This window comes from Cricetulus griseus, chromosome 3 (assembly GCF_003668045.3).
Source record: "Cricetulus griseus strain 17A/GY chromosome 3, alternate assembly CriGri-PICRH-1.0, whole genome shotgun sequence".
In the NCBI taxonomy this organism is placed as follows: domain Eukaryota; kingdom Metazoa; phylum Chordata; class Mammalia; order Rodentia; family Cricetidae; genus Cricetulus; species Cricetulus griseus.
The window spans coordinates 57,108,318-57,133,267 of NC_048596.1; the positions used below are offsets into that span (position 1 = coordinate 57,108,318).

General features: G+C 49.3%; 1 protein-coding gene across 3 annotated transcripts in view; it reads right to left on the minus strand.

Annotated features, from left to right (window-relative positions):
• Window positions 1–24,950, minus strand: part of Shank2 (SH3 and multiple ankyrin repeat domains 2) — a 443,211-nt gene that overhangs the window by 162,806 nt on the left and 255,455 nt on the right. For all 3 annotated transcript variants that reach the window (XM_035442085.1, XM_035442084.1, XM_035442086.1), the window contains one exon: window positions 6,274–6,349. In XM_035442085.1, coding sequence (XP_035297976.1) covers window positions 6,274–6,349 — 76 coding nt within the window. The remainder of the gene's footprint in view (window positions 1–6,273; window positions 6,350–24,950) is intronic.

Below are 24,950 nucleotides of genomic sequence, written 5' to 3' on the forward strand. Positions count from 1 at the left end.
TTTCCAGGGCACCCGAGTTCCATTCCAGGCACCTCTTACAGGTAGGTCACAACTACCTATAAATCCAGCTCTGGGGAGTCTGATGACCTCTTCTGGCTTCCACAGGCCTACATACAAGACACACACACACACACACACACACACACACACACACACACACACACACACACACAAACACACTTAAATAAATCTTTAAGGAATTTAAAAATTAGCCGGGCAGTGGTGGCACACACCTTTAATCCCAGCACTCGGGAGGCAGAGGCAGGCAGATCTTTGTGAGTTCGAGACCAGCATGGTCTACAAGAGTTAGTTTCAGGACAGCCTCCAAAGACACAGAGAAACCCTGTCTCAAAAAATAAATTAAAAATAAGGTGGTCAGTGACAAAGGAAGATACTCAGTATCTAACACTGGCTTCCACATGCATGACCACACATGTATCTGTATCCCCAACCCTTGCACACATGTGCACACACATGAACGTGTACACAGAGCATACCCCCCTCCACACAGAGGCTTCTTATAGCATCATATAGACAGAGTCCTTCTCTAGAAAGAGCCTCAGGAATCCAGTGAGGGAGATTCTGTCTGGAAAGAACTCTGGAGCTGGGTCTGATGGAGGGGGAAGGGACCTGTTCTTCACACCATATTATCTCCTAAACATTTTGAATATTTTACCAAGAGCATCCTTTCTATTACCAATTCAAAATCGTAAAAATGATACTTGAAAGTTGTGAAAATAAGTAACTCTGTGTAGCAGGTAGTCACCAGTTGAAGAAGTGCAATCCACTGCCCTCCTAGATCAATTTCCAGGAGGAAATTGGCTTTCCTGAGGAGGAGTGGTAAAGAAAGTGGCTCGCCCTGGCATGCATTCATGAAGGTTCTCTTTCTAAGCAGGCTGGGCACTGGCTGTGCAGCTGTGGCTGTGTGGTGTGGACCATGAGGACCTTGCTGCCAGCTAGTAGTAACATGTCTAGTGCCCACCTACTGCCTCACTAACTCTTCCCTGGCAAACCTTAGAGAGGGTAGAGAGTAGACCCTCCTTGCTCTCCCTCACTCACACCCAGAGTTCTGTTCCTTCCAATGTCACCTCAGATCCAGCTCCTGCTCTGTCCCTGCCTCTACCAGTGCACACAGTTGGTGCTCAGTCCAGATGACAGGGAAGAGTCCTCACTGGCTTCTATTCCTCTGCTTGTCTCCTGCTGGTCGGGTAGCAAGGCTCCAGTATCTCCCCACTAGGTGTGATGATGACTCCCCAAATCCAGGGCCTCCAAGGCCATCATCCTCTGTGTGCTCCTTGCTTCTCACTACCGTGCACTCTCTACCTATTTCAATGTTTCTGCAGTCACTGAGTCTTGTCTGGATGGCTGGCTCCCCTCGGCCTCTGGGAGTCACCCCAGGTTCGTCCTCAGAGACATTTGCTCTGGCCTCACACAGCTTGCTCTGGGGTTCAAGGGCTGCTGGTCTGCTCAGTGGCACTGACTGACCACCCAGGGCAACTCTGGTGTACTGAGTGACTTCATTGTTTGTCTTCACCAATAAGACCACCATCTACAGGAGATCTAAGACTGCTTCTCTTGTTGACCTCAAAATCTTTTTGTTTATGAGTGTGCATTTATCTGTGTGTTTACATGTGTGTTGGTGAATGTATGCAGGTGTGTGTGTGTGTGTGTGTGTGTGTGTGTGTGTGTGTGTGTGTGTGTGTGTGTGTGTTTGAACATGTGGAGGCTCAAAAATGACATTGGATGCCTCCCTCAATTACTTTATTTATTGGGGCAGGGTCTCTTGATGAACCCAGAGTTCTCCAGCTCCAGCCAATCTATGAGCCATCTTATTTTAGGGAATCCCATCTCTGCTCCTGAGTGTTAGGAATACAGGCAACCCTGGTGCCAGTCCTCACCCATGCATGGCAAGTGCTTTATTCACTGAGCCATCAACTCACATATGACCTCATAATCTTTAACTCTCAGAATGAACAAATCTTGGTAGCTACTGGTTAAACAGATGGAGAGATGAATAGGTTAGATGGATGGATAAATGTGGGTGGGTGGATGGATAATGACTATGATCTGATAGATAGGTAAAATGATGAAGGGATGGAATCAATGGATGAATGGTTGAGTTGATGGATGGGTAGATAGATGGCTAGATGGGTAGATGGATGACAGATGGGTATATAGAGACATTGTCAGATGGATGGATAGGTAGGTGGATGGGTGGGTGGATGAACTCATGGATGGTGCACAGGTAGAAGGATATGATAACTGAGTGGATGGTTAGATTGATAGAGGGATAAAAGTGGAAGGGTTAGTGGATGTAGGGATAGATGAATGGAAATGAAGGTGAATGGATAGAAAATGGATAAATGGATGGACAGATGCAGGGATATATAGATGAATGGGTAGATGGAGCAAATAGGTCACTAAACTGATGGACAGGTGGGTGAGTAGATAGCTGCACAAAGAGTGAATGGATTAATAGGTGTGTGTGTGTGTGTGTGTGTGTGTGTGTGTGTGTGTGTGTGTGTGTGTGTGGTATGTATATATGTATTATGTATGTGCAGATGAATACATGAGTGAATGGGTGGTAGGAAAAATGGGTGGATGAATGGAGCCTGTTCAGTGTATAGCAATCCCTGAGGTTCCTCTGCCCACCCAGATATCTCCTCCTGGTGTCTTATGCTGATGAGCCAGGGACCCGATTAATGAGAAAGGAGGACTTACTGCTATCACCTCATGTTGAGATGTGCTTAACACTGACGCTCAGATACCTGCAAAGTCCTGCACTTTGGCGGGTCTGATTCTGCCTTCTGTGTCTATTACTAAATTCCTCTCATGTTCCTCCTGCAGGTGGAAGACGATCCTAAGGCAGGAATCAGGTGGAGCAACTGGACACTTGTGCCAATGCCTGAGTTTATTTTAACTGCTCATCTCTTCGGTGCTGAGCCTCTAGGCTAACTTGACACGTGCAGGGGTGGGAAGGGGAGAAAGCTTTCAACTATTTCAGAAAATGTCTCTATTGAGCCTTACTTCCCATCCCATTTTCTTTAATTACATTAGCATCTGAAGCAAGGTGGCCTCAGCCATTGGCACTTGCACAGACCACAGCCACGCTGCCCAGAGTGGTTAACTGGCCAGTGGGGCAGTACAGTGGCTGGGTCTCTGCTGTGCTTTTGGCCCTTCCTAATGAGTTGATGACTATACTACACTGCGGCTGCCCACCCCTTCCCATATGGTTTCTGCCTGCTCGGTCAAATGAGTGTTGTCCAGCCTCTCCTTCTAATGCCTGCCCCCCCCCAGGGCACCATGGCCATTGGGGTTCTGATGCAAGGGAGACAATTCTGTCTCTTCACCCACAAACTCCTGGTTCTACCTGCTTTGCAGGTCCCTTCCATGGTCAAAGGCAACTCCCTTCTTATTGCCTGCATCTGTATGAGTGAGCATGATGGTCTTTTGTCAGTCACAGGAGCAGTGTTTTCCCTGCCAGTGATGCTTTGGGCAGCAAGGGTTCTATCTTCACCAAGACTCTTTCTCACAGACCCCTTTACCCCCAGGCCATCGTGAGCAGAAACAGCTTGACTTGAGGTGGTCCCAGGCACCCAGCCTCGCACACAGGCTTAAGTACTTCTGAAGCTGGGGACTTACCCCATCACTTGGCCCCCTTTCTCAGTTTCCATGTTTTTCTACCACCCTGAGTGACCTTGCTTTACAAGGCTGCTGAGGGTGTGACCAGGGCATGGTGGCTGGTGCTGGTGAGGTGACACATGAACGGTGCATTTGTGACTTTTGTTTCTTTTACTGAGACAGCAGGTCAAGGGAGGCCCACACCTCGTCCAACCCAACTGTTAATCTAGAATCTTCTACTCTTGGCTAGAAGATTTTAGTTGGTCCCTGTTTGGCCCTAATCCCCGTGGTTGGATTGCTATGTGAATCCCATGTGGCTCTGGCCAGTTGACCTGAACCTGGTCCTGATGTTAGCTTTGTGGTGTGCCTCTGCTGTGAGGTCCTGTCCTTAGCCCTACTTTGTCCTCCCTGCTTTTCAAGTCAGGTACCAGTACTGCTTTGTGTGGAGATAGCCCTGACTAAGGAGCAAAGTACTCTTACATAGACACACCCATGGATATGTACACATTAAGACCACCTATCCATGGCTCTGTGCCCCAGACATGCTCCACCAATGGCACAATGTGAAAAAGTGGTCATTGCTTGGAGTCTTCCATCTTAGGGTTGTTTCCACCCCCCCACACACAGCTGTCCCTGCCTGGACAGCTCTTCAAGTAGTCATGGTGACAGTTTTCCCCTACCTCCCTGGGTCTTACCGCTCACTGGCTCTGCCTGGGCCTTCCTTGTCAGATGGACATATGGGCTGACGCTACTGACTGTGGCCCCCTGTTAAGGGTCCAGCTTTACCAGAAATTGCTGGCCCTGAGTTTCCTTTGCAGTATACAATTCCCTGTGCACAGGGCCAGGTCACAGGTTACACTGGGACACCAAGATCAGAACGGCAGGCAGTGGAAACTAGGGTGTAGATTAATGCTAGAACAAGTGCTTGCCTAGCATATTCCAGACCCTGGATGCCAGCCCCAGTTCCCTAGGAAACAACAAAAAGGGCTAGACAATGGAGAGAGAGAGGAGAAGGACATGGGACTTTTGTTGGAGTTCTTTTCCTTGTTTCCTGTTGAGACAGTCTCATTAAGTAACTCAGGCTGGCCTTGAACTCAGCAGCCTCCTGTCTCAGCCTCTAGAATGTTGGGAATACAGGCCAATGCCACCATGTCCAGCCCAGCCCATCTTGTTTTTGAGAGTGGTAGAGGACCGGTCAGCATTAATTGCAAGCCAGACAACAGCTGTGCTGCTCGGCAAATGACTCAATGAACTGAAAACCTGTTCAGGCAGGATTGCCCATGGCAAGATGTTCATCATGACAGATATCACCCAAGCATTCACCAATGGGTGAAATCCCAGCATCTGTATGAACAGTTGATTTCCATGAAACTCTAGTGTGTTGAGCCACAGACAGAACACAAAGGGCTGCCAGTAGCTGTGTGGAGGGATCCATAGGAATGACTGCTGGTAAGGACTTCCTTTGCAGTGAGGAGGCTTCAGAACCACTCGGAGTGCTAACCACGCTGAACTCTGCACCTCAAAATGGCAAAGCACACACTGGAGACTCTTGTCTCAACAACAGACCCAGGTAGGACCCATGGCAAGAGATGGGAGTTATGGGAACTGACAAGAACTGACCACCAGAGCCCTGGAGTTGGGCAGAGTCCAGCGCAGGGTGCTGGACCCTCCTGAGATGGCCCTCCTCAGATGGAATCTAGCTGATGGCCTCTTAGGCTCTTGGCTTCATGGTAGACTGCCCAGTAGGGCTAGGTAGCAGGCCCTTGTGGGGGACAGTCATGTACCTGTACAACTTTTCCTTTCCCAAGTTACACATACATCTCTGATCCCTACATCCAGGGTGAACCTGTCTCAGGCCAGGTATTCCCATAGACCTCTGTCCCACTGTGGCATCAGAGCTGAGTAGGGAACTGTGGCATGTGACAGAGAAAGGGACAGACAAACTCCACACCCAGGATGCTTAGAACCATTGCAAAGGGAACAGTGGCTTGAACAGAAAAGCTGCAGCATGTCAACCTTGGCCTGCTAGTGGAGCCACTGTCCCAGTTTTGGCCCCACCCAGAGTTAGGAAGACAGGACACAGAGACCCCACAGTTCTTGCAACAGTTGTGCAAGCATGGTTTCTGTGGGAAGATTTCATCCTGTACCCTGTGGCAGCCATACCATGTGAAATACACAGCTTTCTACAAATTCCCAACTCCGTGAGCCTAGAGGATCTGCCTACCTGGGTCCTGGCCATTAAGAAGAGCAAGACTTCCTTAACAAAACGCTAGTTGGCAGGAGGCACCAAAAGAATGTAGACACTCAGGTGAGGTGGGAGCCCAGAGCCAAGATCACCTAAATACTTGCTAGAGGATGTCCATCACTTTGCTTCAGGCCCCCAACTCTGCTCCTCTTTTCCATCTCTATTGCTTCTCTCAACGATACCATCCTTCCCTCCCCCTTAAAGTCTGTTGTCCTCCCATAGGGGCTTCCTCCACAGGCAATTGCATGCAGGCCAGTCTGTGACAGCTTCTCTTGAAAATGGTGGCCCCCACAACCCCAGCAGAGGTGACACACGAGTAACCAAGCAAAGGTGACCTAGAGCTGCACAGAAGGCAATGCAGAAACACCTGAGGCCAGAGTTTCCCAGAAGGCAGAAGCATGCCTTACCTGGCGGCATCGAAGCTATCGTAAGAGCCCACTGTGTAATGCCGGAAGAGCTTCTTGCTGCGGTCAGCACGGGTTTCTGCAAAAGGGAAGAGAGACACGGTTCAGCAAAACCATAGCTCACACACAGAATGGGCAAAAGGCTGAATCTTCCTGATTTGCCCTAGGCAGGGTGACACCCACTCTGCACAGGGACACACCTGGGGTGATGGGGCCCAAGTCTCCAAAATTGGGAGATTCTGTGATTCCTGGGCTGACCAGAGAGAAAGGTGCTCACTCTAAAACACAGATGGAATCCTGTGCCCGAACTTGGAGGGATAAGTGAGGCTCTGCAGAGCAAGGGACATGAGCCTTCCAGCCAGAACAGTGACAGCTACCTCATGAGGAATCTGTTAGTTCTGCAGGCCCAAAGTATGCTACCCAAGCTGGCAGGCCTCTGCCATCTCAGGAACCTCTGATGGTGTCCTTATCCCAGAGAGACATGATCAGGATTAATAACCCGATGATGGTTGCTTTCCTTTTTTTTTTTTTTTTTTTTTTTAAAGGGCTAAACTAAGCACACATGATTAACGCTTCTAATTAAGCTTCGCTTCCCTGACTCAGCAGATTCAGACGAAAGATTGGTGGGAAATGATATGACTGTTGTAATTAGATTAGCAGATGGCACAGGGCTGAGGGGGGACTGCGAAGATGCAAATGCTGGAAGCATCGCAGTGCACAGAGAACTTCAAGGTATTCCCCTCACAGACAAGATTCCCTGCCCTGCCTCTTCTGAGGTCCTGTGGAACTTAGGGAGAAACTGAGCAAATGGCTTGAAGAAAAGGCCTGAGCTCTGCGTGGCAGGTGAGTGAGCCTCTTGCCAGTCTCTCCTCTCTCTTATTCCAAGGTCAACTCTTTTTTTTTTTTTTTACTCACCCTCCCAATGCAAGTTTCTGAGAGTGGTCCCAGGTCTTTATATGCTTAGAGGCAGAGACAGAGCACCCCACTTCTTACAGAGCCAGGGGGAGTACCCCACTTTTTACAGAGTGAGGAATCCCCTCCTGGGGTGGAAGGAAGCATGCCTGAGGGGGGGAACTAGAACTGCATTTCCCAGATACCCTGGCACTCTGGATGTGACTGAATGGTTAGTTCTTCTTGAGGAGTGGAGTGTTCCCAAGCTGGGCTCTTAAGGCCTTCTGCTGTCCCTCTTTCCTTTATCTGTTTGCCAGGTCAAGTCTCAAGCCCCAGAGGGCAGGACATCCACAGATAGAATGAAGAGACCCAAGGCTCAGTTGGTCCCTAAGTGTCTGCATAGCAGCATTAGAAACTGAGATTGGTCCCCAGCACCGTGCAAAAAAAGCTAGACATAAAGGTGTACAAAACCCAGCATAGAGGCACTGGAGGTAGGCTATCCCTGGTACTCTCACTAACTAGCCAGCCAGGCCTAATTGGAGAGCTCCAGTGTCTGTGACAAGCCTTGCTTCAAAAAATAAGGTGAAGAGTGACTGAGGAAGACACTAGATTTGACCTTTGACCTCCCCATGAACACACACACACACACACACACACACACACACACACACACACGGCCTTGGCTTCTGTGTGTTAGAGTGGGTGGAAGTATACACTGTATACTACAGGAGGGGAAAAAACTCAAACCTGTCACACTGGGTTGCATTTTGGAGTTTCTTTGTTCCAGCAGCTCCTGCTGCCTTCCTTCACTGACAGGCAGGGCCACAGGTGTCCTAAACTGGGCTCACACTTGTGTGTCCACACCTTCCATCTGCATCCCTTTCTCAAACACCCAAGACTCCCACTTACTATGACTCTCTCAGCCATGACATTGTCACTACTCTCTTCACTGACACCAAGTACTATGTGTACCAGGCCCCACTGTGAGCACCAGTAGGATACCCAGTCAAATACCACCATGGGAAGCCAGTGAGGGGTGCACACACAGCTCAGAGACCCCTCTATCTCCTTACTGTGCTAGTGGCATCCTTTGAAGGCCTGCTACAGACTGTGGGCCCCATCACAAGGGCAATATCTTAGTTAAGTTAAAATTGAATGCATCTTGGTAGCTTAAATGTCAGGTTGTGTATACATTACCTCTCTAATCAACCACCACTTGGTCTAGTATTGAGGCCATACAGCATGAAAGCCATCAACAAAGATGTGCCAATACTTGCCAGAACATCCCCTCACAATGAAAGTCGAAAGCAATGGCATTTTGCAAACAAAGCAAGCAATTTAACTTTAGGAAATGCACTCTAACAAATAGTAAACTGATGGCCCAAAGTGAAGTCATCAGGAATATAAATTCAGCACTCAGATTTAACATTAACCATCGATGTGGCATAGCCTAGAATCACCTGCAAGAGTCTCAACTGAGTAACTGTCCTTATCAGGTTGGTCTGTGGACCTGTCTATAAGGGATTGTCCTAATTGGTACAGGGTTGCCCAGCCCACTGTGGGCAGCACCATCCCCTGGGCAGGTGGTCCTAGTTTATATACGAAAGCTGGCGAGGCATGAACCTGAGAGTAAGTAAACAGGCAGCTTCCTCCAGGGCTTCTGCTGCAAAACACTGGTTGTAAGTACATTCTCCTGTCAGAGGTAACACTGCATAGAATAGTGAGAAGCCTCACTCCAGGTCTTTGCCTTGCATCCCTGCCCTGATTTCCTTCAATGACACACAGTGACCAAGAAGTTTAAAATGAAATAATAACCCCAAGTTGTTTTTGGTAACAGTTTCATCACAGCAACAGAATGCAACTAGAACATACTGTGTGTACAAAGAACAGAAATTAAGGGGCAAAATGGTGGAGTGCAGGCATAAGATAGTAAAAGGGCCGTCATCTTGTTTACATCTGTCACTCCCATACTGTCACCACCTAAATTCTAACAGCTCTGTCTCTGTCCTGCATAGCCTGTGGGCATCTGTTCACAGGGAAGGAGAGGTGACTGGGTACATTTGATGGGTGGCATCATCAAGACCAAATCATACTCCCACTTTATGTCGCCCAGCACCGAGGCCAGTGCCTTCCTTCTCTCTGCCTGTAGGCTGGGTCAGGGACATATCCTGTGCTGTCCTCAAGGCTCCAGGATCGGCTTTACCTTGTTTCTCTGAATTGTCCTCCTGACTTATAGTCTGGGGCAGATAGAGTTATGTGAGGTCATGAGGGTGAGGCCCTTATGAGATGCTAAGTGGCTTCCTAAGAATAAAAAGAGAGACCTGAGCTTGCAGCTTTCTCAGTTTCACCACTTGCTACCCTGTGCCACCTGTAGGTAAGGCAAAGTCCCTAGGAGTGGGAAGGCTTTTCACCAGACACAGCCCTTGATTTAAGACTTCTGGATCCACAAGTGAAATGCCTTTGTCCTCTAAGCATCACTAAATCTACATAGTCAGTTCCAGGCTTCCCCATTCATCAAGGCTTGCTGAACTAACCAAAGGCCCCATTATAAACATAACCCCAGTCCAGGGCACTGGTACTCCCCATAAGCATGGGGCACCAGCTGTTCTGGGGACTGATCCAGCCAAGCTGTGCACACCTGTATCACACTTCACACCAAGGGCAAAGGTGCCCAGATGTGGCCCTGATGGTCCACAAAGGCTGGGCCTTGTGACTTAAGGGCAGGGACTGCAAAGAGACCAAAGAGCGGGTGGCCAGGACCCCAGGGACAGGTGAAGGAGCCCAGGTATGCTGGCCTTCTATGACTGGGTGAGGTGTTCAGGGGACAGATCATATGGAAGGACACATGGAGGTCTGATTATCCCTGGGACATCCATGCTCAGGTCATATGTATGTCAGGGCTAGGAAGGGTAAGTGAGATGCAAAGCATAGTCATTGATAGGCCAGAGGACTGTTTATTACAAGTATTGCTCTGAATTGCTCTGGTTGTCTCCATCCCATGTGGCAGTTCTGTGCTGGTTGTCTAGGAAACCAGTGGGTGCTGAGAGTGGGCAGGGCTCTGACTGGGCTGGAGGGCACAGGGCAGAGAGGGGAATGTGTAGTGGAATGCAGGTGTGTATGTGTGCCTGTGTACAGTACAGTACACATTCATGCATTCCTGTGTACATATTCATGTGTACATATGCGTGTCTATACACATACATGCGTATGGGAGAACTTGTATGTTCAGGCTTATAGTGACTATATTAGTGAATGTGTGCATGTGTTCCTATGAGCATGTGTGTGAGTACAGATGCATATGTGTATAAATGCACACACATGATTGTGTGGCTAAATGTGTGTACAGGTCCATGGGAATGCAAACACACATTCATATGTGTGTGTTTATACAAGTGATTGTATATATGTGTGTATGTGCATGTAGGTAAGAAAAGAATGTGTATACAGGTACATGTGTGAGTGTGTATTTGAGCATGTGAGCACAGGTAAATGTGTGTAAACATACGTGTGGATGAACATCATCACCATTATAATCATAGCCCTTATCATCACCACCATCCTGACCACCATCACCACCATCCCCTAACCACCCTGATCACTGCAGAAGATTTACTTAGCTACTCTCTGCTTTGCTAGGGATCTGTATCATCATCATTGGTCTTCCACCTGCTTCGGTCCTCACACAACACCCAGCAGCCAGCCTGTGTCCTGGCTCTACCTTACAGAAGTAGCAGTGCAGGGATGAGGGACAAGGTTCTGAAGCTAGACTGGTGAATTCCAAGGTCACCTTTGTCACTGCCTGGCTGTGTGTCTTGTCCTTTCACTTGTGATGTGGGGACAGCACTGGTCCTACTCACACAGAGGCACCTGAATGTTTGGAGGTGAGGCCAGTTGGGCATGGGAAGTGTGTGTCACTTTGGCTATAGCTATCACACATCATACCTTAGATTCAGAACTTCTGCCTTCTACAGGCCTTCAGAAGTCACACAACCTATGAGAGGCAGTGTGGGCCTCCAATCCAGTTTTCTAAACCCAGATGCCACACTGTGTACACACCCTCACCTGAGATAGATGGGTGGGCTGGATGGTTCTTGGGACCCTTCCTGCATATGACAGTGGCTGCCTTATGTGTTACATCTAGTGTTTGCCTTTCCCCAGTATATGCTGTGTGCCAACCCTTCTGGAAGCTCAAAGGATGCATAGGTGGAGTTGTAGGGTACAAGTAAGATTCACCCAAACAGTCAGGGGAGCAGGAGGAGGCCTGAGACTCATGTAAGGACAACAGCCAGGACAGATGCATACTAGGACCCATACTCCCACTTGGGTCTTCAGGGAAGTACCAGCTCAGTTGAACCTGGCACATTACCCCCCAGGCTGTGGCTGCAGCTCTGCCTCTCTCTGCTTCCTAAGGAGGCAGGAGGCCATGCTGTCTCTCCTCAGTAGACCTGGTAGAGCCAGCCACAAGCTTCCCTCATTCTCCAGGGGTCCAGCATTCCCCAATCCCAGCCACATGGGCAGCTGAGGCCACCACAGCCTCTAGTCCTGTGCATTAGCGGTTGGCATGGGACCCTGATGTGGCCACCTCTGTGCCCTCATCTGGTGTGAGGTTCTTGCCCTGCTGCTGTGATTCCCACTTCCGAGGTCTCCAACAGTGGCCTGACTTTCCGAGATGAAACTCACAGGCAGGACAACACAATCTAGGAAGGGGCACTGAAAGAGACAGACAGACAGAAGACAGCTGGAGCCCCAGAAACATCTTACTTTCTAACCTTATTTCTAATTTACAAGCCTATCTGTGTCATTTCTGTACTGATATAATTTAGCCTGCCATTGCTGTCAGCACAAGAGCTTGGTCAATACATTTATGTACCAGCCATGCATACCAGTGTACCAATGGCTGGAGGCAGCAACCACAAGGGAGCTGCCAGCCATGGAATGATGCCAACATAGATTATGTGACCACACCTCCTCTTTGGAGAGTTGGCCATTTCTCTTTGCCAAGTGGGATTCCTGGCAAGGTGATGTCTCAGAAGCTAGGGCATACCTCCAACCTATGGGGACATTCAGATATGGCCCAGGTTGGTTTAATCATCATGCTGGTCTCTGACCCTACCAGTGCTATGAGGTTACCCTCAGCCTGTGTGTGGGATGCAGCCTTTTTCTGAGGTGGTGGGTAGTGAGTGTTGGGAGAAGGCACAGGGCCCTGCTACAGAGACCACAGGCTTTGGCTTGGAAGGTCCTGGGAGCCATTTGTCAGGTGTTTTCTGTGTTCCTCACCTGTGTATGTGCTCATATAACATTCCTCAACTCTCTGATACAATATAATTACTTCTAATATTTAAAAAAATGTTCTTATGGAGGCCACATGTGTGCAAGAGCCAGTGGAATCCAGAAGAAGATACCAGATGCCCTGTGACTTGGAGTTGCACACAGTTGTATGCCACTGGACATAGTGTATGTTACTGGACATGCCATCATGCTAAGTTTGATGCCGGGACTTGAATTTGAAAGAGCAGCAAGTGCTCTTAACCAGCGAGCCATCTCTCCAGCCCTTGGTGGACCTTAGTCATTAGTTCTAGCCAATGTCAAAGCCACTATGGCATTCCATTACATATACAACAACCCGAGAGCATTGTGGGACAGTTGCCCATGAGCACAGAGCCCACATTAGAGATACCACTACTTTCAATCCAGGGACTCCCAGGGACAGTGTGCACATGGAACAGGCGTTTGACAAGAATGTGAACCGTCTTTGCTGTTGCATGCCTGAGACTGTCAAATGCTTGTCACACAGCGTCACCCAGGGGAGGTTGGCTGCCACAGACTCAAGTGGCCTTTTCAATTGCACAAGACAGAATATTTTTCCACTCTGGGCTCCAGTCCTATACAGCTACATCTCTTATCAGCACCAGAGTCCCGACAGATCTGTGCAGCATGTCAACACCAAGACAAATACCCAGTGGGGACCTCATTAGGATGATCCCAGACTCACCAGCAGAAAGGTAGAAAACAGCCTAGGAATATGTCCTGACACACAGGGACCAGAACACAGCGTATGGGGGGAGGACGGGGCAGGCCTGAGTTCAGATTCCCCAGCACCCATGTAAAGGCCGGTGTTGCCGCACATGTCCTAACCCCAGCAGTGAATGAGGAAAGACAGGTAGATTCTTGGAGTTTGCTGGCCAGCCAGCCTAAAAGAAAATGGAGAGCTCCAGGTTCAGTGAGAGACCCTGTCTCAAATCAGCAAGGTGGAGACTGACAGAGGTCAATTGGCATTTCCTTTGGCTTTCCAAATGTTCACACATGGGTGCCTGCAGACACACATGTATACACCTGAGTATTCCACACGCACTATATAGTATGCATGCCTTTGACTAAAATGAAGTCCCATTTGTGGATGATGAGGGGGAAGATGTGCTAGCCAATCAAGAGAAACTATTTACCTCCTTAACTGTACAGAAACTTCTAAAAGTTAAGATCTAGTTCACAGCCAGGTCTACTTTCTCATTCAGCATCAGGATTCTTCGTACAGTGGCTGCTCTGAAATATCTGCAGCATCTCAGAGTTCAACACTCATTATCAAGCTGGTCCAAGTAAATCAGTCACCCTCTCTGGCTTAGACTGGTGAAGTAGCTTCCTGTCTCCTGTTTGCTGATGATTTTTTCCACTCATCATCTATAGTGACTTTGAAGGAATGTGAACCCAATGATGCTATTGGCCCTGCCCATTTCTGTACCCTCATGCCCCACCACTGTCCCTTCCTCTTTGCTCCTAGAATACAAGCCTATTTGCATCTCAGGGCCTTTGCATTTGCTAGAACCTTCTTTCCCCAGTTCTGATTTCACTGTGCCAACAGATCTCTGGCTCCTATGACAACCTGACCACGTGGGTACCCAGTCTCTCTGGTACATGAACGAACATTGGAAAATTGGTACCTCCATCTGCTTGGTCTGGCTGTGATGGGCTTAATGCTCTACCTAAAATGCTAAGTTAGTGCCTCCCAGAGGCTGCTAGCATAGTGCAAAGAAGCTCACCTGCACTGGGGAGCTCCCAATTCCAGCCCTGGTCAAGGCAGAAGGGATTGTCTCATGAGGCCTCTGGGTTCTCCCACCTCACCTAGAGAACATGATGTTTGCGCTCTGGGTGGGTGATCCCTTATGGCACACATCCCAGGTTAATTGGGGATCTCCCTCTCACAGGAGGTGGCTGTGAGCCCTCATCACAAGGCAGCATTTAAGATGATATGCCCTAAAAATGCCACTCGGAAAAAAATCTACATGGAGGGGGGGAATCTCTAGAAATTCCATTTCATACACCCCTTGGGACGTGTGGAAGGCAGCGACAGATTTCATGACAGCCTCCGATTGTCAGTAGTTAAAATAGCCCCTTATGCAAAGCAGCCAGGAGGAGGTGCCTGCAACTTGGCAAGGAAACCAGGGTGGGGCATCCTGGGAGACTCAGTGGCCTCCCATCGCAGAGCGCCTTTCTGGAAAAGGGAACAAGAAGAGGGACTTTCTCCAAGACCAGCAGGAAAGTCCTTTAAGGCCAGAAGGGTGCAAAGCCCTTCACACCACAGACATATTCCCTGGGGTGGTCCTTTCCCCACGGGATGCCAGTGGACAGATAGATGCTACGAGGCACAACCCACCCCACACCTCACCTTCCCCTCTCTCCTCTCCTCCCGTCTCCTCCTTCTTCATTGCAGCAGTGGGGATGGATTCTAAGGTCTCACACATATTAGACGAGCCCTCCATCACTGAGCCACACCCCTACCCCTGAGACAGTCAAGACAAACCTGAGCCTCCATTCTTGCCTGGCATTTTGATCAAAGCAGGAAAGCTCCTCTCAGGAACCTCAGTTTCTCCATTTATAACACGGTCCACAGCAGAGTCTACAATGCAGGGATGCATCGAGAACAGAGTACAGACACTTCTGCACCCATCCTTCCCTAGTCCTGATCAGAGATGCTGGCCAGGCCCCTTAGCCACTGCTGTTTGTCTAGGAGCCCACTTTGGTGTGTCTGGCTTATACCCAAGAGGAATTTGTGCCCCATAGGATGCCCTGCTTGTTCCTGCCTGAGCTGAGAATGTCCCATATCATCCAAGCCAACTAAACACCACCCTAGGGACCTGAAACCAGCATGGACATCTTCTGCTCCTGGACATCCTGCTCAGGTGAGGACCCATCACTGCATTTCAGCAAGTGTAGGACAGAGGTACCACAGTGACAAGCACGAGAGTCTCAGAAGCTATGACATGGCCATGCTGTCCCAGTTCCGAGAGGACCTGCTTGCCCCTGTGTTCTGCCTTGAGTGGCCTGAAAGGCCCGTGTTGAGCTCCTCAGACTGGAGTATATCTTGCTATTTAGCCATCTCACACAACATTTCCTTCCAGTCAGTATAATTTTAAGTAGAAACACTCTAGGATGAGTCAGGCTCTGCTTTCTGGGCTGTGTACCCTTACAGTGCTGCTGAATGGGTTGTTCTGGACATGGCATGGCTTTGAATAACCTTGCCTTCAGTCCCTAACTACACCAGATCTCACGTAGTGATGGCTTCCACACCCATAAATCCTATCAACCTAAGGTTAGTCTGAAAACATTTGAAAAATCAAGGCTGGAGAGAGAGCTCAGTGGTTAGCAGTACTTGCGGCATTTGCAGAGGACCCAAGTTTGGTTAATAGCACCCATGTCAGGTAGCTCACAACTGCCAGGGGGATCTGATGTCTCTAGCCTCTACAGGTACCTGCACTGACTTGCACACAGCCCCACAGAGACATATTTAAAATGAACAAAATTTAAATATTTAAAAGACCATATTTGAGGATTACTGCATGTGCACTGAATGTGAACAGGGTTGTCTATCTTGGTATTCACTCCCCAGACAATCCAGCACAATAAGGCTTGCGGAGCACATGTACTGTACTGGTTTTACGGTTGGGACCCGACTTAAAGTATGTGCATGGATTGTGGAACATACATGAAAAGCCTTCGGCATGCTACAAAAGGGACTGGAGTGTCTGGGGGGAGAGGGTCCTGGAGGCAACCCCCAGTGATGCAAAGGATGCCTTGGTGTTTCCTGTGAAATCAGCAGCCCAGTATCCATTTGCCGATGCCCGCAGAGGGCAGCACACCCCTCAATCAGAATCCCTGTGCTGGCCAAGTGGCTGACATTTTAAAGTTACTTTTTGCTAAAGAGATGGCCAGACATAGAACACTGGGCACATGGCAGTCAAGTATCTCCTGGGTCTGTGATAATGACAGGGGACCCTGGGATTCTGACCTGGATGCTGACTGGAAGACTAACTTCAAAGGCAGACAAGGTGAGACGAGGTGCATTCAGGGTGTTATAGCTATGGATTCTACACAGTTCTAATCTATGCCATGAGGCCATTGGTACTCCATCATCTTAGGCCCAATGTTGGATGATCTTGCCCAGCAGGCATTAGTGTGAATTCTGAGCATGGGTAACACAACTGTGGCTGAGCTGGGGAGCACTGTAGGTTAGAGATGTAGATATCTGTACTAGTTACTTGTCTCATCACTGTGACAAATGCCTGACAGGGTGACTTAGGAGAGGAAGCATTTACTCTGGCCCACAGTTTGAAATGGTGGGAAAGCATGGAGGCACAAATGTGAGGGCAGCTGGTCACAAATCATCCAGAGTCGGGAAGCAGAGAGAGATGAACGCTGGTGCTCAGCTCACTTCCTCCTTCTTATCCAGTCCTGGACCCCAGGCCATGGGACTCCCACATTCAGGGTGGTTCTTCCCTCCTAATTGATGTAATCTAGAAGCTCCCTCACAGACATGCCCAGACGCTTGCCTCCATGGTGGTTCTAGGTCCTGTCAGTGTCATCCACATGCCTCTGAATCTTATAAGGTTTCAACTGCTGGTGGTCTATCATGCTAGAATCCCACTGTGAGCCAGTGAGGGTATGCCATCCCACTCCACAGATGGGGACACAGAGGCAGAAAGCCATGATGGAAGGACTGAGTTCCAGTGACCTGCATGAGAAGACAGATCAAGGGGCTCTAAGTAGCTGAAGGGAGATGTCCAGGTAGAGCCCAGAGACTTAGGGCTGGGATGAAAGCTGGTAGCTGCTGAGCATGGAGGCCCAGGAGGGAGAAGGGAGAGGGGTCCTGACAGAGCTTCAGGATGCCACTGGGAAAATGGCTTCCAAAGACTCAGAAGGAAGTCACCTGAACAGTGTATACTTTGGGACGTACATAGAGGCCTGGAACATGAGAGATGCCTCCCTGGAGTATTGGAGAAGGATCCTGGTGGTGGCTCAGCCAGGGCCAGAGGGGCAGTGGTGAGGCCATCTTCTAAGCTGAGACACAGGTGAAGTGGCTGCTGAGCGTGCCAGAACCTAGACACACTGCTGAGATGAGCCTTGTCTGTTTCCACACCCTCCTTTCCATGGCATCCAGTTCCTCTCTCAGTTCTCATTCTTGGCTCCCAGCTTAGTTCCTTTCTGCTGCTATAACAAAATACCCAAGGTCAGGTTGTGTATTAAGAATAGAAATTAATCTGGCTACTCTGGAAGCTGGGAAGCTCAAGAACAAGGTGGTGCTGGCTTCCTCATGTGGCAAAAGAGCAAGAGAGTGCTGAGTGCAGCCTCCGCGTGAAGGATGGAGACCCACTCACATGGGCTGTGAAGTCAGGACTTTTTTCTAATGGCTCCACCTCTTCACCTGGAAACCCCACTGAGCACATTTTACCCTGTGAATTTTGGGGAACTGTTCAGATCTCCTGCAAAAGGTCAGGGTTCCTGGCTGGCAGGATGGCCAGGCTGTTTGGCTCCAGCTCACCTGTACCCTGAAGCCAACTACTTACTCCGGCTCCCGTGTTTCCTGCAAGTTTTATCCATGTATTTATTTTGTTTTGTCATGACAGGATCTTATTCTGCCGCCCAAGAGGGCATGCAACTAACTATATTGCCCAGGATGATGACAATCCTCTTGCCTCAGCCTCCAACACATTGAGTGTATAAGCACAAGCCAGCATGCTCAGCTCCTCTGCAGGTTCTAATTCTTACATCATTCACCCAACTCAAAACATAAAGGCTGAGAGCACCACTATGGACAAAGATGAAAGAGTTTTCTCTCTTAAACCAGACACTGCTAGGCTTTCTGCCAGTGGAGAAACACACAGCTATGGAAGCAGCAAGGACTATCACTTGGCCACAGCCCCTCGGTCACCAGGCCTCTGAGCTCCCTAGGGCTGAGCAGGTCTGGAAGCCTGGGTCCTATGCTGGGAGCTGCTACCCTGTTTTACAGACTGAAGTCCATCTTCATAGTCTGTGTATTCTCTGCACTGGCTAGCAGATAGTCACACTGACCTGCCGTGAGGGGACAAGGTCCAAGGACCTCAGCACCCAGAGTCAGTGGGTACAGAACTCTGATTTTAAAAGAAACACTATGACACAGAAGTAGAATCTAGGGACCTACTCTGTGCATAAGTCTGTCTCCTAAATCAATTGCATGTTTGTTTGTTTGTTTTGTTTTTTAGTTCTGGATTCCAGGAACCAACATAGCAGGGGAAGGGAGCAAATGAGGCCATGGTGGTCAGACTGCACAAGTGCACCGTATAACACACTGACCTAATGATGGAGAGAAGACTTGGGGGCCTACAGAAACACAGACTTCTCCTCCTACAGTCCCCTGGCTCCGTCTTCCAGGGTGACCCATGAGATACAGTTAGGTTGTGGCCCATTTCGAAGGCATTTCTGCAGATGTAGCCTCCCTTCAGCAGTCACTTAAACAGACTGTGTTTCTTGGAGCTGGCTTGGCATGCCCAATCTCTCACATCTCATCACTGTGACTGCGAGCTCACCCTCTTTAGAAGGACTGTTGGGGTTACACAGAGCCCATCCAGACAGCAACCTGTATTCCATCAGCAACCTGTAAATGTCCATCAGTGACATTTACTCCCCTTGGCCATGTGGAGCGGCACACCATAGCTTCTGGAGATCAGGAAGTGGCTCTGTACAAAGGCCACTCCTTTGCCTTCCACTGCCACAGGCTGGGGCCATTTTTGCAGGGCAGCATGGCCAGAAAAGAACAAGACTGCTAGAAGCTTTGTTCAAATCTCCATCAGCTCTGGGACTCAGAACACTGGAACTCAGCACTGTGCGATTTAGCGCTGTGGGGCTCAGAACTCTGTTAGAAGCACTTGACCACAGAGCGGTGGTTCGCTGCTATTCTCAGCTATATAGTGCAAGGCCAGCCTGGGCTACATGCAAGTCTGTATCACAAAACAGCAGCTGGAGAGATGGTTCAGCAGGTAAGAGCACTCATTGCCCTGGCAGAGGACTAGGCTTCAATTCCAAGCATACACATGGCAGCTCACAACCTTCTGTAACTCCAGTTCCAGGGGATACAATGCCCTCTTGTGGCCCCTGCAGGCACCAGGCATACACTGGTACACAGGGCAAATCATGAATTCACATTAAAAAAAAATACCCAAACCAACCAAACAACACATTAAAACTAGATTCTTCTTGTGCTACTACAATGGGACCAGGTCTTGAACTCCATGCCCTGGACCCTACCCTTCCTCATTCAATAGGGCCAGCCAAGGTCAACATCTTTGATGGATCAAGTGGTCTACTCTATGTCCACAGCTTTTGTTAGAAGACCCTTTAGCTGACAAAACTTATTAGGTACCAACAACCCAGGTCCTGGAGGTTTTCCATCTACACACTGGGGCTAACAACCATCTCCCTGAATCACAGTGGTTCCTAGGAGGCAAGATTGCCTCTGTGGTGGGCTATGGAGCCAACAGACAACTCAGAAATCACTGTTGTTTATTTCCAGCTCCCTGGAGCATGGCACTCTGCCCTGATGTATGCATGCGTCTGTGGCATGTGGTGTTTACACGTTCCTCCCTCCCTGGACCAGCTCTATGTCTCGGCATTTGGTTATGAACTCAGCAGCAAGCAGAGGTTCAAGTCTTCTTGAAGAGTCTTATGGTCTGTGCTGGGAGAACAGGTTAATCATCAAAGTGCTTGCTAGGCAAGCATGAGGACCTGAGTTTCATCCCCAGAGCCCACCTTAAAAAAGGCTCAGTGGTGAGCTAGAAACAGGCAGTGCTCTGGAACTTTCTGGTCAGTTAGTCTAATCTAATTAGCTAGCTTCAGGCCAGTAAGAGATGGCTGTCTCAAAAACAAAATAGGATAGGGGACCAGTATGATGGCTCAGCAGATGATAGTGTTAGCTTGGCAGGCCTGAAGATCCAGATGCCATGGCAGTCATTTGTAATCCCGGTACCCCTATGGTAAGATGGGGGTGGAGACAAGAGAACTATCTGAAGTTCACAGATCAGCTAGCCTGGCATGTGCAGCACGGAAGAACAACAAGAGACCTTTCCTCCAACTCCTAAAAGTTGGCCTCTGAAGTCCACATGTGCTACACGACACAGGATTGTGCACCACACACACACACACCACGGATCAAATATAATACACACATATGTCACACACACACATACACACACCATACATATCAAACACAAAACACACATATGTCACACCCATCACACATATACATGCCACATGCACACAACACACACACATATCACACACACAAACACACATATCACACATACCTCATACATACACTAAAACATTTTAAAATTCAAGGTGGGGGCTGGAGAGATGGCTTGGTGGTTAAGGGCATTTGCTGCTCTCTCAGAAGACATGTGTTTGATTCTCAGCAGCCACCATTCATAACCCCAGATCCAGGGGATTCAATACCTCTGGTCTCCAAGGGCACCAGCATTAGTGTGAATACCCTGTCCCCATACATATACATAATTAAAAATACAAGTAAATCTTTTAAAAAGAATTCCTTAAAAAGTCAAGGTGGACAACAGCTGAGGAATGACACCTAAAGTTGTGCTCTGGTCTCAGCACACCAGTGCACTCAGGCAGGTGCACCAGCACACACACACACACACACACACACACACACACACACACACACAATGCTCTCTCTCTCTTTCTCTCTCTCTCTCTCTCTCTCTCTCTCTCTCTCTCTCTCTCTCTCTGAACCTCGTGCTTTGATTCCCTCAAGGTAGGCACGGGTGCAGGGAGACACCAGATCCCCAGAACATGAGTCAATGGATACCAAACACTCTGGCATTATGCCAGAGCCAAATCCAGTGTCTAAAACTAGAGCCAGAGGAAGAAGGTTGCCAGCCCATGAGCTGCCTTCTCCTCCCAGATAAACACAAACTGCTTCAGAGAGGTGGTTCCCCAGCAAAGTGGTTTTCTTTTCAGTTCTAGGAATCTGCTGGAACTGAGAACATCTTAAGGAACATGAGCTGAATACTGACTTACGGGCTGTCAGGCAGCTGTCACTTTACAAAATGATATATTTTTTTAACCGTATAGCTGTGTTTCTTGCTCCCCCAAGCACTCCCAAGACATCAGGGCTCATGCACAGACCAGAGAGGACACTGAGCACCAGCTCCAGGAAGGGAGGGGTGCAATTATCCAGTAAAGGGTCCTCTCTTGGGCTAGTGTCTGGGGCTCTTTTGGCTGCTCAACACACTCACATGCTGTAGAGTCCACAGAGAAGTAAATTGTCAGCTCTCCATAGTGGGGATGTGCTGTGGTCCCCTAGGATCAAGTGCTAAGAGCATTGCTCTGTGGGTGTGTGGGACAATGGAAGATCCTGTTCCTCAGAGGGATGAAGATGACTGTGAGGGACCCCCAACTTAACTCTGCTGAGAGTCATTATGAGTAAGTTCAGCTCTGAGTTGTGCCCGGCTTCCTATCTGGTGTCTCAGTTCCTGCCGCTTGGACATTCAAAATAATTCTTTCCTTGCAATGATGACAGAAAGAGTACATGTGTACTCGGAAAGTGGGGCTCCAGAAAGAGGACTAGGATGGAGGGCTGAAAGTCATCACCTGCCATCAGTTACCACGTGTCACACACACTGTTCTAGTGTGAAATTCACAAGCTCCTTCTCTGCCCCAGGCCTGACCTGACCAAGCATGAATCAAGCACCCTCCACTGAGCCACCGAGGGCACCTTAGGCAGCTCCCAAAGTTCTAGTGTCCAGGCCTTAAGCAATGCTCTCCACAGTTTCCCCCTCGTAGAATAAGAGGCCCCACCCTTCCCTGGGCTGAGGGCTTTCTTCCTGTACACATTCTATGTTGTGTACTCAGCAGCCACTTAGGAGATGAAGCCCCTCCTCTCCCAGGAGTAGCTAAGGTTATTGCCAGTGAGATGGAGCAGAGTCTGCTGAGTGGGGTTTCCCTTAGTCCCACAATACCTCTGAGGACCCAGTAGCTTTTAGTACCCTCCTTTCTCTAACTGCTGTGAGAATGAGGTTCAGCAGCCAAATCAACACTGAGGGTACACTGAGGACAAGCAGGACATAGAGTCAGAATCCCAAGTGGCATCACAGAACTCCATGCCTACCCGCTTGTGATTCCTGACCTCCTGTTGAGGAGACCATGAAGCCCTGTGACTTCCAGGTATGACTCCAAGATCACCCTGTTCTCAGTCACATACGCTCCTGCTGCAAGGCCACGCCCTGTCTTTTCAGCCAACACCCAGAGGACAGTCATGTTTTCATTGTAAAGCTTTGATGAGGAAACAGAGGCATGGAAATAACCCTGTGACCAATGGAATTTGGAATGACAGCTCCCTAAGGTATGCTGAGGAAATTCATACAGCTGTCTCAAGCCTGCTATGTTAGGAGACAGCTGGGCCGGACTTGATTATCTCCAGGGTCACCTGTCTCCTGAGTGGCCGACCTAGGATCAAAGCCAGGTTGGCCTGTTTGTATGTGTCAAGGTCACCCCAAGGCACCTATAGCATCTATAGGCTAAATCTGAACTGTTTCCCTGAAGTAACACTCCCACAATGCTGTTTGAGATTCACTAAGAGTACAGGAAGAAGTGGGCATCCTTGATTTTGGGGAGAGGGGTCCACAATGGCCCTCACTTTCTTCATTTTGTAAGTGCTGGACTCATCTAAGGCCACATATACTTTTATGCCTCAGTCTCCCTTAGTGCTTCTCCTGAGTGCCTGGCACTCACAGTGATACTTGCTACCTGGCTTTTCTCTTGCCTACCTCTGCCCTCTTTGCTGCTCTTTGGCCGAGGGGAACTAAGGACACTGCAGGCGCTGGGGGTAGTAGCTTCTGGGGAAGCTGCCCAGGGACCACCCTCCCAAATGGGTTGAACAAATGAAAAAAGCTGTTGGCTGTCAGCGAGGTGGTTTCTGCTCTATAGTAATTAGAATGGTTGAAAAAAAGAAAAATCAACCCAAGAGGCTCCGTGCAAGCCTGCACACCCGATCCACAGAGCCAAATCGGCAGTTTGAGCAGAAATTACAGTAAATGGATGAATTGGGCATGATTTGCATGCAGCTGATTAGCTGGGCTGGGCGTGCCCTGCCAGGGTGGCCTCTGGTATTCTGGGAGCACGTGGTTTAGAGGAGAGACCAGGGGAACCCTTCACCCCGGGGGGTGGGGGGTTGGGGTGGGGGGGCAGCCTACCCTTGAATGACAATGGGAGTGGAGGGGACTCCCTTAAGAACAGATAAGATAAGACTTTCCTGTCCCAGGCTCAACCTAGCTGTTGTTCCCAAGACAGCAGAGCCTTCCATGCTCTGTCACACCAAGTCATGTGGACTGAGCCCCATTTTGTGTGCCCAAGCCTGCAGCTGCTATCTGATACCTGCCCTTCTAACATCTGGTCTTGGGTCTCACTTCACACCTGGGCTCCACCCCCAGGGAATCAGAAATTCTCAAATAAAACAGATGCTAATTAGCACTGCTCTTAGTGGAACAGCCTGATGAACAAGCCCTGCTTGACCCCTCCCAGAAGGCAGGCTCCATCACTCCAAGAGAAGGCTCCTGGAGGTGAGGTCCAAGGCCTCCGGGCTCACAGGTTGGAGGAGTACAGCCTGGATATAAATTTGGGATCCGGACTGGAGGCGGGAGGATCCTTTTAGCTTTTTAATCTTTTTTAAGGACACCGGCAGCTGAGGCTTGGGAACTAGGGCACTGAGAAGGGAGACCTGTTGAACAGGAGGAAGCTGCTGCCTCCTCTGGGAGGGAGCCAGGACTCTGCAGACTGGGGCTTCAGCATCTACACCTCGGCTAACCAGAGCTCAGGACCACAAGGTATCAGAACCCACCCTTATCAGGGTGCTCTTCATGAGGGCTAGGCAGTCCAAACAGAAACAGAAAACACAGAGTCACCCTAGTCACGACCTTAACAGGCAGAGGTCAGACTCCCAAGCCCTCATTCTCTGCCAGTTACCAACACAGCAGTCCCTGCCCAGAGGCACAAACTCCACAGGTGACAGATAGAACCCTGGGCTGCCATGAAGTGAGAACTGGGTCCTGGTGTCACTAGAATCTTGGCAACTCACATTTATCTTTGCATTCCTCAAAGTGACATGCAGGGGTGGGTGAGATGCCTATTTGACAAGGTCCAGGAGCTGTTTTGAACCCCAGCAAGACAGGGGCTCTTGCAAGCTCCTGTTTCTTTTCTTCTTTCTACTGCCACACCACCAGAGGAGCAGGGAGTCCACTTGATTAAAGAACAATAACAGAAGCCAAACTGGCCACGCTTTCTCTGAAAAGGGGCAGTCTGCACTGAGGGGAGCCCACATCCCTCTGTTCGGGCTTGGGGGACTTTGCAGGGATCCTGAGCCACTGATGCCTTCAGTCCACACCTCATCACGCAGTCAACCCCCTAGGCACAGAATCTCACTAGGAATAGATGTTCGAGTTGAACCCACCGGTACTCAGAGAGACACTCAA